Raw genomic sequence first — 14,380 nt, 5'->3', positions numbered from 1 at the left:
TCATATAGGAATGTCAATGTTAGAAGTGGGAATAGCCTTTGTTTCTAAACTATATGACTATCTGAACAGGACAGGAAGTGTGGAAATGATGGGTTTAGCATAAAAGCTAGCAAAAAATTACTCTGTTTCCTTAAAGTGCTAAATACTTTTTTGTAGTTTGTGAATACACGAACTTCTAAGTGAATGTTCCTAAAAACTTTATCAGAATGGGTCAAATCTAAATGTTAATAACACAGTGCCTAGTTTTAAGCTGGTAGAGTGATGAGATTGGTACCAGACTCTGTTTTCATGAAATGATAGCCTGGTAAAGCTTATTAAAGGCTCCTAGGGCCAGGTTGGGAAATGGAGTGGGGTGGAATGAGCCAGATGACATGGAGTGCACCACTGTTACCTGCTGGCTGGCATCAGGGAGGCTGCTCAGAAAAAAGTGCTTGTGCATGTTTGGCTTGCTCACCCTTCTTGCTGGTGTCTGCTTTAGGGTACTCTCAGAAACAGGGTATTATGCTAGCTAGGCTTTCGGAAGACCCAGTATTGCTATTTTTATGTCTCAAAGCTATTAGCAGTACAGATCTTGAAGGAGAGAAGGTAGCCTGAAGAGAAAGACAATGTGAATGTCACAATGTGAGGAATGCAAATATGCGACTAAGAAGTCTTCCACCACCACCTGGTGTCCTCTGAGCATAACAACAAAGCTTTTGATCTGATACATCCAGACCAGTGTCACTTACAATCAGTACATGCTGACATAAGTCACTATGTGATACACAGGTGGAAGAGCTTTCAATCAGGAAGGTAAGAAAGATACCAATGTGTCTAAAATTTCTCTAGAGCTGAAAAGCAAAGCAAATATTAGAAAAACAAATCAGGTACTCTGCCTCCCTATTTATGGTACTAAACAATAAATCAAATTGTGTCCATTCAAACTTAAAAATAACTCCTTTTTAATTAAAGCCTTTTATCAACTTTATAGTAGATTCTGCCTAATTTGCATTTTATTTAATCAAGACAATCTCTTGAGTCAAAAAATTAGCAGTCTTGTTTGCTGTCTCAAGACAAATACAGGTGTTGAATGTGTTACTGCGGTTTCATTTTAGCAGGATATCATTATCTTGCTAAATATGCAGCTGCATAGCTAATAAGTGCAGAAGTTATTACTATTCAAAAGCTTGATTATAGCTGTGAAAAGGAGTTTCTGAGCTCCTGATTTCCAGATAGGGCAGCAGTTCAGTGACACCACCTTAGAATTTTTAATGTGTGCTTTACCTTAAGTCATGAGGAATTAAAACTTTTTTTTGTTACCAAGGTTAAAAGCAAGGTAATGAATTGTGTGAGAGCAACCAATGTTGTTGGAAATTTGCAAGTGCTTTTAAAGAATTGGTCAAGGCTGATGCCTGCCATACAACTTCTCAGGCGGGGGGGGGGGCAAATTGTGTAGTGCAAGTGGAAAAAGTTGTGTTGCTGCTGAAACTTGCAAATTAGTTCAATATGGAAAAATATCCTAGTGGAGGAGTAAGGGTGTGGAAACTACAGAAACAATAGATAGCATGTAACTAAGTCCTGTATCAATTTTGACATATCGGTAAATGACTTTGGCAATGTATTCCACAAAGAAACTTCTCAGTTCGTAAATTAGGACAACATTTGGCACAGATGTTGTTCATGGGGGGAAAAAAATCATGCTTCCATTTTTATGTTTCCATACTATGTTACTGAGTGTGGTGAGTGCTCTTCTGCAAAGATGTTGGACATGTTGATCAGATGTGTTTTGACATGCCGTGGGAACAGCATGGCATAAGAAACCAGTTATCTCTGGTCATACACTGATAGGAAATGTGCAGAAGCGCAACTCCTCTTCTCTGCCTTTCCACCATAAAATTTGCACGTTCCCAAGTATCTTATCCCAAAATAATTTGGAGACAAGTGTGTTGGGGACAAATTGTGCTAAAACTTTATGCATGTTTAATATAGGTTAGCCTCAGCAAGGGTGGAGATTCTTCAGGAAGGTAGTAAGAAGCAGTATTTGAAAGGTAGATTTCACAGGAAACAATCTCATGCAGAATAAAGAAAATGGAGTTGAAGAAATACTGCCAGATAAAAATAAAATAATGCAATGATGGAGAAAGATCTGGCCGTTTTCAGCTACTGTGCTGTAAGTTCTAGATTCCACCTTGTATTTAACACCCTGATTCTTGACCAGACAGGACTCTGACATAAGTCAACCCTTCCACTTTCTTGCATGCTAATGGGTGGACTAGGAGGGCTGCATTTTGAATGTACAGACACACATACATACTTTTATAGGAACATATGTTAAGTTTATCCCACAGGGTTTTGGTGACATCCAAAAATGGTGTCTGGATTATGATTTGAAAGAAATTGTCTGCAATTCAGTCTGGTTTACTTGCCTCGTTATTGCAAAAGCATTGCTTGCCTTATGAGAAACATGGTCTATATGCAAGGTCTCGGTGAACCTCTCCAAATTATGGATTAGAATTTTGCTGTAGGCTAATCACATTCATGGCAATAACCATGCCATCGAAAATGGATCTACAAATGAAAATATAATCTCACTTGCATCTGTTTCTTCCTCATCCTGATACTGTTTGTCTACCTTTACTGTTGTTTTTGAAACCTTCCCCCCTCTGGAAACAGTTCCTTGTGTATGTCTATCAAAGGACTGTACAGGGTATTCTCCCTTCCTTTCAGATTCTTTTCTGGGAAAAGACAAGCCTGATACTGATGTTATGTGTGAGTGTGAGCACAAAAGATCACTGTGACCACATGCAGTAATTCTGGCATGATGAATAGCAAGCAAAAACTTAACCATCTCTTATTTCTGGCTTAAACACTTGATAGTATTTACATCTAATTGCCTATTCTTAGTTTGTGGTGAGGACTGGAATAGATTTTTAAACAAGGAAAATGAATTTTCTGACCTGTAGGGGGAAAAAAGTAATTAAAGTCCACTTTCACCTGTGCTTCTCATGGTCTCAGCCCAGTTTATCATGTACTTTCCTTCTTTGAGCTTCTGGTTTTTGTATTGGAATAAATCATTTTGGGAGTTAACTTATTAAATATCAAGATGAGTCAGCTGCTGAAAGGCTTTATGTTATAAGATATCATTAAGGAAATTTAAATAAGATCAGAAATGGTGTTTCTGTCAATGCTTGATTTGGGAAGCTTGCCTCCTTAAATTCCCAAATAGCCAATGTCTGGCACAAGTTAACACAAACATAATTGTCCAGCTGTAACTGTGCTACAGCCATGTGTAGTCAGGATGACCTCCCTGCCTCTGGGCTCAGAAAAAGGTGCCTTTACAAGTTTAGGGGCTTGTACTCTTGAAGGCTCTTGCTTTCTGTTTGAGTATTGTAGTGCTCTTTTGCTGTGGTGTTTCTGGATAAGTTGATGGATGGTCTGAAACTTGAGGTAGCAGATTTTCTCCCTATATTTCTCCTTCCTATGGGTTTAGTTCTCTGATTATACGCTAGTAATAACAGCAAATTGTTGTTGTGCAACCTGTCATTTGGAGGTAATTACAAGGGAAAAAGGAAGGATGCGAAATGATGGGTTGTAAACTCCTTCATGGCAGGTGTCCTCAGGAGTCAGTTAATTTACAAATCCTTGAAAAATTTCCATGAGGGAAGGAGAGGCAGGTAGTGAAAAGGAACTCCACATCTCCATGGCAGTGTGAAGAAGGGATTTAGTGCGAAGCACCCAGAGCCTGGTAGAAATTTGAATGGCACATCCAGATCTGTGGCTCAGACCTGCAGCCCACCTTGCTGTGGAAGGGGTTGCAGTGGCAACAGCTGCTTCCCAGAATTGCAGGAGGACCTTCACTGGGGTTCTGTGCCCGGGGAGGGGATGCTGTCTGGGGATCAGAGCAGGGATGCTGGGCCAAGCCTACTTGTGCTATGGACAGAGAATCTCATTTTAAGTGCTGTAAATGGCCTAGCAGTCAGCTTCAAGAGGATCAGGTATCTTGAGGTGACTTTCTTCTATCCTATAGTTCTAGACAGCAATGTTTTTGAAAGCTCTCTACCCCGTGCCTCTGATGGGACTCCCAGCAGCTGGAACTGAGAGACTAGAAAAGGAAGGACAGGCTTATGCATATTTCCCTTTCCTCTGAGATTAGGAGTGTCACTTCTGATATATTTCCAGCCTTTGATATTTTCAAAGACAAAGTTGTCCAGTGTGTTTTTGTGTATCAGCTAAAACAAAAATCTCTTTTAGTAATCTAGCTTCTCACTGGTTTTAACATTAGAAAATGTTAATGCTGCAGCATTTCTATTTAAAAATCAAAAGGCACCTTTTTCCCTACCCTGTATTTTTAGAGATGATCTCTGAAATATGGAAAAAGATTATTTAAAAGGATAGTTGGATTAAATAGAATTGCACCCACGGTGTTGAAATGGCCTAGTCCTCAGGAGTAAGGGGAAATTGTGTTGAAGTCTTAAGAACAGAACAAATCAATATTGCCAAAGTGTGCAGAAGTCCAAATACATCAATGCCCATGAGCCATGTTAAGCCTTCTTTTGCAAACTTTAACACCCTGAAGTCATAAGATCTAGTTTGTGTGTCCTGTCTGGACAAGTACACTGAATCGGATCCCAAATCTGTAGTAAAAATAACATGCATAAGAACAGTTTTGTCATGGAAAGCTTGTGTTTGCATATATTTGTGGATGATGTGCTTTAAAAAGCTTAAAGGATATTAGTTTTCATTCTTGAGAAGCTTTTTATGTGGTCTTTGAAGATGCTGGGTGAGATTCTTAGGAAGGAAAGGACTCTTTTTCCTTCTGTTGGTACGTGAGGACTCGGGTTGAATGTGGGGCAGGTCTCACTGTATGTCCTTGCCACCTACAACCCCTGTGGTACTTCTGAGCAGTATGTTCCTGTCTGAAATACACAGCTCCTGTGCCAAGTAACAGCGGGAGTCAGGGTGGTCTTTCAAAGAGGAGAGCACTCCTTAGAAAGGCTATGGAGTTATATGTAACCTTTAAATGTTACACCTGCTTGCCAATATCAGAATACTTAAGCTGCTTGCCCAAAAGTTGGGCATTTAGTTGCAGAATTAGTGCACATTTTTTAGTAGTGGAATAACTTGTTTCTAAGTTGTAAAATAACACTTTTCCTGATTTCTGTGTTGTATTTTTCATTAACTGTTGTGATGCTTAAAGCTGAGCATTGATCTGTGACACATTATTTTTAGCTAACATGTCACCTGAATATATGAAAGATGCTTCAGTTCTGGACTGGTTAGTCATTCTCTCGCTGATAGAGACAAAAGATTTGACTGCTTTTGACGTCAGCCAAATTAGTGCATGCTACAGTTCTTATCTACTGTACAGCTCAATTTGCTGGTTATATTAAAGCTTTAAAAGGCTCCTTAAATCTCTTCAGTAGAGAAAAAATCTATTTGTCTCTTGAGTGTAAAAAGAGACAATAATGAAGCACCCTAATCCTTCTTGGGTCTAAATTGCATAATTATTGGAAATTTATTTGTGTAGTGACTGCTTTGTTACTGTAATTTGAAATTGCTGGGCTTTGTTAACAAACAAGCTAAGCCCACCTGCTGCTGATCACCTCTGAAGCCCATTCTTCATGGTATTTGACATGAGCTCTGCATACATACGAACTATTACTGCTGCTCACATTTGGCAAACAGCACTCTGCCCGCTCACAACCACTGCGGAAAATGAGTAATGGCTATTAATAAACTTCATTATTCTGCTTGCAGTAAGGATAGGGATCTCATAGTAATTGGACAATCACACTGCATTGCAAGAGTCTTACTCGAGGAAGACTGGAGAACTTATGCTATGGGAGTTTGCCACTAATGGGCATTAGGTTTCATCCACTCTCCATGAGCTACCACAGGCTTTTGAAGAATCAGGGAAGGTATAAAATTAAAGTAATATTTCTTCTGAAGGGTTCTAGGAGAGATTAACAGAATACAAATGAGATTTGCTCTTTTTAAGAAAGTGTCTGCTGAACTGTGTCACCAAGATACAATGTGACAGATAAGTGAGAAACAGAACTAATTTCTTGTCTTAAAGCCTCCGAAGTAGGCAGACCTGTGTGTAATCTTACACTAACACTGGCAGTGACTGATGCCTGCTTAAAGTTCTGCTTGTCACTCTGGCTGGGAGATTGTGGAGGTGGGGGGAAGTCACTGCCTAGAATTGGTAAAACTTTCCTCAGGCTTTCTGATATAATACAAGTTGTGTGTTTAAATTGAAATGAAACAACAAAACATATTAGATCATGGGTTCAGTTTGGAGGCTGGAGGCCACCAGCAGTTTGAAGTCTTTATGTGGTTCACAAAAGAGCTCTCTCCTTGTGGCTGTCTTATTGTAGATTATCTTTGCTATGCAGGTCTCCAGCCTGAGCTCCCAGCTAATAACTGAAACTCCACAGATGAAGCTTTGGGACTTAATGGTATTTTCTACTTGGAGGTGAAGGTGTCTCTAACAAAATGTATACCAAAGTTGGACTGATCCTGCATTATACAGGCTGGCCAGAGTCAGTATTTCTGCTTCTGAAATCGGTGAGGGTTTTGCTGCTGACTTTGACTGGGTCAGGATTTCGTTGTGGATTTCCACCATTCTCATAGGTATAGGAAGCCCTAGCTTCTCCCTGCGATGCTATGCAGGAAATACTTTGCAAGTAAAATGTTTAGGGTTTGCTTAAGTTCAGCCTTAAAGTAATCACATATTTACAAAGTGCTCTTTTTGTGCAGTAAGGTGAATGTTTACGCATTGGCTGTATTGGTGCTGAAGAGCTCTACAGCACTGACCCAGAACTCCAGATGGAGGCATCCGGCAGAGGCTGAATGCAGTGGCAGCTTTGGTTATTCTAATAATGGAGGAAACCAAAAGGCAGCTTGGTACTGTTGAATCATTCCAGGAAGAAACAGAACAGAAATTCAAAGTGTTTTATCTAAGCATGAAGTGTTAAAATTCCAGTATGTCCTTCAGCAAGTGTCAAAGAATATGATAAAGATATCTTCATGTATATATGAGTCCTGCTTATTATTACTGTAACAAGAAATCGCTTGTCAAAGACATGATATAAAAGCATTTGACAGTCTTCATATCTTTTCTTTCAAATAACATAGATTTTTCTTTCTTACTCTTAGCTGCATTTTTACTTTGAGACAAAAGAAAGCTGCTGCTACTAGTTTGCTGCATTGCAGATGGTTAAAACTTAAAATCAAAGCTCGCAAACAAAATACAGTCCCTTGAAGCTTGAGATCTAGGCTTAAGCAGGTTCTTAAGATCTTGATGTTTAAAAGAACATTGAATTCACTTAAACAGGAATTTTCTCATTGGGTTGAACCAGAGTTTGCTTCATTGTATGTTGGATGGTAAGAATGGAGATGTTTTGTTTTTACGTAGGAAATGATAGGATTTGTTATTTATCTTGAAGGAATGCCAAAAGAGCTCTGTATTTGTATTTGTTCCCGATTTCAATACCGTATGAGTGGGCAGACTGTAAAATCTGTATGTGGGTGGAATTCACCGAGTGTCTTGCACTAGCTGAAAGGCTGAGTGAAAAATGAGAGCTCCAAGAACATGCTTGTATGTGGCAAAGAGTCCCCAGAAAATGTTGCAATGTGACTTTCAAGGCTCAGTGTCCAAAAGTATATTCCATAGTTTAGGTAATAGATAAATCCAAATGGGTGGTTGTATTGGATTGGATGTCATTTTTCATCATACATCTTCCCATCTTAATTTTAAAAACTAACAACGCTAAACAGTCTGGGGTTTTTAGATGAATATTTTCAGTTTGCTTGCTATATTTAATTCTACTGTAAAATATCTTCTGTGACAATTTAATTGTTGTTTATCTATTTTAAGTTGTGCATCTGCTTTCTAAATAGTGTATCCTAGCATGGTGGCAGTTACATTATTTAGGAAGAAGTGTGCTGATTGTCACTGAAGAGACAAGCTGTGTTATGAAGGTGTAGGCTTCAAGTAAACTTGCAGAAAACAGTATGTCTGAATCCATGCAAGCTATAGACAGGCAGAAGTGTCTTTTAAAAATATGGATGGCTTTCCCAGATCTCTAATAATAAAGATGATGATGAATCAATTGGTAGCAGTCACTACTTGAAAAATACTTGGTAGGCATACCCCCTCTAGGGGATTTGCTTTAGCAAAGTTTTATAGTTCATTGAGACATTAAATAATAGCACTTACAAAAACCTGCATATAGTCTTTACTATCTGCTTTCCTTGTAGCGATCTTATTCTTCAGAAAAGACTCTAAAACATGTTTCAGACTTATGTTGCACACTTATAATAATTTGTAATTTGGATGCTTTCATCTTTGAGGGATTGTCAGCTGGGGAGGTTGCCACAGGCAGCATTGGAAGAAAGATGAGCAGAAACAGGAGGATCCAGAAAAGTAGTTTAGAACTGCTAAATGGTGGGGCATCTGTCGGGAATTCTATTGTTTACACAGTCTTTTGGGTGTCCCTGCTGTAAGACATTGCTTGAGAAAGAGGGACAATGAAGCAACTTAAGAGCATTGCGTCAGTGAAAGCAGCTGTCATTCAATGACCTCTCAGTCTCCAGTGCAAAATGTTTTGGTGTGGGAGAGACTCGTAGCAGCTCACTGGCAAAATGCCAGATTTATAGGTGAAGACTGCTAATGGAAGTCCTGGTCTTGCAAATGCTGTTCTATGGTTAAATAGGACAGGCTACTCTGAGGATATGTGAATGAGTTAGACTGTCTAATGTCAAGTTTAGCCACACTTGTAAAAAGAAGGGCTGAGAACTGTTGTTGAAACATTGCAGCAACTACAATGCTTCTTTTAAGAGATAGCGAATACCCACAGGGCAGAGAGTACTGAAGCTATAATAAATAACCCACTTGTTGGATTTCATCACCACCATAAACGGCAACTAGTCTAACAGATTTGAAGAGATTTAAGTGCAATTATTAGAGTGTTTGCTCCAGCGAAATGTGAGGTAGTGCTGCTGCTTGAACTCTTTCTTGCTTATAGAAATTACACCATTCCTTTCTGTATTCAAAAGTGTTCATGTTCCAGCAGCACCATGACTGTTTTTAAGGTGTCTGGGATATTTGTCTGCAATGCAATACAGTCTCTGGGCACACAGCATCACATTTACCTGTCTCCATCTACGTTATTGATTTTGAACTCTTTACAAATGGCAAACTATCTACCTAGATCTACTCCCCTGAAGGTAGGGCCCAAAGTTAGAATCATGCCACTATCTGCTTTTCAGAGTGGTGATGTACCATCTGCTTGCAGTGGGCATCTTTGCTGAAGTGCATGGTTAGCCAAATGCTTCCCAGATTATGCTACACATTGCATGATTTGTTGTGCTTTGTTTCCAGGAATAGCATGCAGCCCAGCAGTCCTGGGGAGCAACTGACAGAAAACAAAGCTGTGCTGGTTTCTCTTCAGCACATGGTTTAAAAACACGGATATACAAAATCAGGGTTTGGCAACTCAAATTATTGCCATTAGTTTCATAAAAAATGGTTCTAGTAATGAGCTTAACTTTAAATTGATTCATATGATCCTGACACGTGCTTGGCACTTATGGGTCTTTTATGCTGTAAATCATTGGGAATGAGGTCTCATAATCAAACCTTGTTGTGAGATGGGAGTCCTTTAGCCACCATACTGGAAGTGTGAATTGTAGTGCCTAACACAGCTCATGAGTAGCGGTTTTCATCTAGGTAGGTGTGGGGTCAGGTCCTTAAATAACATAGGCTGGCATAACTTCATTGAATTTAAAAGCTGTATAGTAAAGGCTCACACAGCTCCTCTGTTGAGGAACCAGAGTTTAGACCTCAATTAAAGGAAGGCACAGCTTTGTGGAAAGTGGGACCATAAATAATCCATTGGATAATGTGCTTATAAAGAGTGCTGACCAGGGTGGGCATTTGGATGGTGATGCTCAGGAAACAAGAGTCTGTCACTGCATGTCAATCTGTAGCTCCACTGGGAGCCACCCTGTCTGTAGACCTGTGCTGAGCTCAGGAAAGCGTGAACCACTTCCTAGCAGAAGGTCCTGACCAGTTTTTGATCCTGATTTATATCAGTATGTGCTAGCCTGCAATAGGCAGATACAGTTGAAGAACCATGCACTACAGCACTCAAGTGGCAAGTGATGGGTGCAGGATTTCAAAATAGGGTCCAACTATAAGGAAATCGGACTGATGGAAATCTCAGAGCAAGTCTGAAGTACCCATGACACAAGGGGGAAACAGATGACTGGCTTCTCTGATACCCTAATTGCAGCATGAACAGAAACTTGTCACAGTTTTGCTCATTTGGCTTTCAGATATGTATGTATGCCTTTTTGCATCCTGGGGACAAAAAGAGGGGTTTTGTACTTTTTTCTTGGAATCACCAGGATTACAATTTCAGTGCATGCACTATTGCTGCTGACTGTGGTTCATACAGCATGTTTCTGCCTTTTCATGTCCTTTTCTATAGAAAAGGACTCTTTTCTCCCCCTGCCATCAGCTTTGTGCTGAATGCAAATTTGGAGGCAGCTTGTTGCATTATGCATTTAGCTTTCAAAGCGGAAACTGCATGTCTGAAATAATTTTGAAAATGTACCTTGAGGAGAGATGTATGCTCACAGGCAGAGATTTCAAAGATTATATTTTGGAAAAGGTCCTTGTTGGTTTAGTGTATATATATTGTTGGTCACCGATTTCTGCTTGATGTACTGGGAAAAGATTAATTTGATTAGGAAGGATTCTATGTATAATCTTTTGTTGAAATGTGTCAGAAACTGGAACTTCCATGCTTAAAAGCTTTAAAGTGGCGTACAGAACTGTGATTCAAAACTGCCCCTCAGAAGAACAGAATTAGAGACATTTTTATAAAGAAAATAGCTATCAAATTGTCTGCAATGAGTAACATGATTATGAAATGGAGGTTAAATATACCTCCCCTTTATTGTTCCACTGACTAGTCAAGATTTTGCCCTGTTCAAAGACTACCCTTACTATTTTGATAAACTACATTTTACCTATTATTTCTCAAAAAAAATACTATATTGCTACTGACACTTGAGCAGTATAGAGAATTTAACTGGCAAATCACTTTTTCCTCGTATTGCTATGGATATCCTTTCCTTTGTTTTAGGTTTTAATTAAAACCTTTATTTCAAAAAATTGTGCTTGTTCTAGGATTTCAAAAGCATTTGTGAAACTTTTATGTAACTGAGGCACCCTAAATTGCAAGGGCTACCAGATAAATCCTGTATTTTGCAGAGGAGTTTAGGATTGAACAAGCTGTATGAAGTTGATTATAAATTATGTTGCAGTATCAAGTAAATATGGGTGTACTTTATAGGCAGTAGATAATCATGTCCATGTGCATATGGCAGGTGTAATTCTGAGTTAATTGTGGGGGGCACCCTGTCATGCCTGATAGGTAGATTCCTGTGATGTTAAAGGGATCACTATGAAACTTTTAATACAAATGCAGTGTGATTACTTGTTCTCTTTTCACTTAATGAAGTTGCTTATTCCACCCCCAAGTTGCAGTCTGAACACTGCTATACAAAACCCTCTTTACCCCTCATTAACTTTTCCATCTGAGAATGGAGGGATTAATTACATCTACCAGATCTGTTTCCATTGCTACTTCACTGTATTTTCACTTCACTTGTAGACTTAAATGCAGTATGTATTTAAATATGAACAAGCAGAACGGTTGAAGGTCTGTGGTAGTATTTTGTCAAAACCAGCCTCCCATAATCCTAGCTTTTCAGTATTTTTGCCTTGCACAATGTCTCTATTCATTATCCTAGGTGCTTAAAAGTATATGTACTCAATATCCATAGCCTTAAGTAATGCAACTATTTCTCCTATTTACAGTTTGAAATTGTTTGGCCTTGTTCTTGCTCTTGGAACTAATCAATGACACTGTCCTGAGGTGTCTTTAAGATCTAGGTGCACACTCTGCTGCTACTGTATATTCTCATAAGTGTGTTGGTCAGTGTAGTTACATCTTTAAATGACTGCTTACACTGTTGAGAATTCAGCATCTTAGGTAGTCAGTTGAAATGTCTCAGTACAGCATCAAACAGGAATAATGAGGCCTGTCTGTCTATGCTGAGTTATACCTAGTGAGGCTCTGATCTTTTTTCCCTCCTTTTCATTTATTGTAATAAATTGGTTCTATGCATGTTCATTTTTAATACTTATTCAATATTTTGTGGAAATATTTTAATAGCTAAAGCCCATATGAAATAGTTATAAATCTTTTTAATAGCGAGTGCATTATGTTTTGGAAAGAGTGAGAAATGAGAGAAAAGATGGCATATAAGTCCACAGCAAACTGTCTCATTTTCCTTCCCTGTCTGAACCCACTCTGCCTCAGCTTTGTCCACCCCAATCTCCTTCAGCTCTGATCGTCTCAAATTAGCAGGACCATTCAGTTTCCATGTTTGTTGTAGACCAAGTCCTTTGACTTTTGATTCGGTGTCAAAAGCAGTGATATTTTTATGCTCCACATTCCTGTCCACAAGAAGCTCAGTTGTTATGTCCCGTCAGAGACAACAGCAGATTTGGTCATGGCCATCAGAGAATAGCCAGGAGAACCTGAAAAGATGAGCTTGGCTGAAGATGTGCGAGATGGCTGTTTAGCATATAGCTGTTCCCTGGAACTGTAGAAGTTTCTTCTTCCCATCCCAGCACAAACATACTGAAGTGCTTGGTCCTGGGAAGAAAAGGTTTTCAGAGCTATAAATACAGACTGTGGGCAGCTCTGATACAGAAGACTGTCTGTACAACCCAGAATACTTTAGTGAAGCGGGGGAGCCAAATTGCAGTATGTGTCCAGGCAGGAGGAATTCAGAAAGATAACTGCATGCATGTCATGCAGTATGATTACACAGTAATATAACAATAATGTAAAATGGGGGATGATTTTAGGAATGTGAAAATATAGTTTTAATGATGAGCATGTGCATGTACCTGGCAGAATACTTTTTTCTGTTGCAAGGCAGCTTTTCAGAGAGAAATTTGCTCCCCTCCTCTCCACCCTGCTGAACCACTGGACTTTCCCTCCCTGTTAACTCCTAGAATTTCTACAGCTCATTATCTGTCTGCTGTTGTCAGGATGCCATTAACTATCTGATGACTTCTCTTGTTGTTTCAGGTAGAAGGCAGTACACTGCAAGCAATACTGTTAAAATAAAACCATGTTGTACTCAAACAACCAATTAGGTTTTTTGGAACAGGATGCTCAAGAGCTTAGTATATACCAAAATGTTTTCTGTGTACAGAATGTAGGCCCATTTCAGAGCAAGTCCAGCACTGGAAATAAGACATTTGCATTTTCCAATTGCACGCAGTTAATCTGGGTTTATATTCATAGTCCCATAAAACCAGCACATACTTCAGATACTAGGTGAATGTCTTAAATAGGTAGATACCTTCCTGTAGTGTTAAGGATTTGCTAGTACACTATTCATGAGCTTGATTTTCCTGAGCTGGCTGAGGGATGGAGGAAACGGGAAAAACACTGGCATTAACTGCCAATGTGTGTTGTTAGTGCTGAAGTTTTCAGGCATGGTTCTTGTAATTTAGCGTTTAGGATCTAGCATACAAGATCTAACTTGTACTTACTGTCGAAAGTCCTCAAAGTTATTTTCCTCACCAGGTCTGGGCGGAACACACTTGCAAGGCCCACTTCTCGGTATATTCTGGGTATCTGAAGGAGACATAAGGGGGTTCTTTGATTATTCTGTGTCATGGAGAGAATTCACAGCAATCACTTGCATTTTAGTGCAGTACAGAGTAGAAAAGGGGAAAGAAAGAATTCCACAGTAGTTCTGCATAGAGGATCTACCTGCATATGACAGGAAACATGCAGACTCACTGGTTGTCAGGATGCTTAAGAAATTATTTCCAGTAGCAGAATATACACAATTTATGCTTTATGTGGGTTATACTACTCTGAATGTTAACTGCTTTATTGAAGAAATACTCAAACAAGGAATTTGTGAGCTTTTTAACATGCATTTAAATCTTTACATATGATGATCATCTTAAATTTCATGTCATTACAGAAAGGAAATTGTATATTATGCTTTTCCTTCTGTTTTATTAATTCCAGTAATTTTATATTTATCTTTGGTATTATTGTTTTGAAATACAGTGTTAGTACAATACCCAACAGAGTAGTATTTTTTTAATAATTAAAATCTGGTGAATCTTTTTTCTTACAGAAGTTTTGATGTTGGGCTACATCACTTTCTGGTCAGGTAAGCTAATACTTATTTTGAACTGCAGTTCTGTATTAAAAAGCATTTCTGTTGTAAGTAGACGTGGCCATGTGAACTCAATACTGCTTGATATTTTCTATGGCAAGATCCTCTT

General features: G+C 39.0%; 1 protein-coding gene across 1 annotated transcript in view; it reads left to right on the top strand.

Moving 5' to 3' along the window:
* The window catches only part of HHAT (hedgehog acyltransferase), a 163,157-nt gene that overhangs the window by 23,731 nt on the left and 125,046 nt on the right, over positions 1-14,380 (top strand). Inside the window, exon 9 of the mRNA XM_050893569.1 lies at positions 14,230-14,265. Within this exon, the coding sequence (XP_050749526.1) occupies positions 14,230-14,265 (36 nt within the window). The remainder of the gene's footprint in view (positions 1-14,229; positions 14,266-14,380) is intronic.

Source organism: Gymnogyps californianus, chromosome 3 (genome assembly GCF_018139145.2).
Source record: "Gymnogyps californianus isolate 813 chromosome 3, ASM1813914v2, whole genome shotgun sequence".
Classification (NCBI taxonomy): Eukaryota; Metazoa; Chordata; class Aves; order Accipitriformes; family Cathartidae; genus Gymnogyps; species Gymnogyps californianus.
Note: the sequence above shows the minus strand (reverse complement) of the source record. Positions and strands in the feature narration are given on the sequence as shown.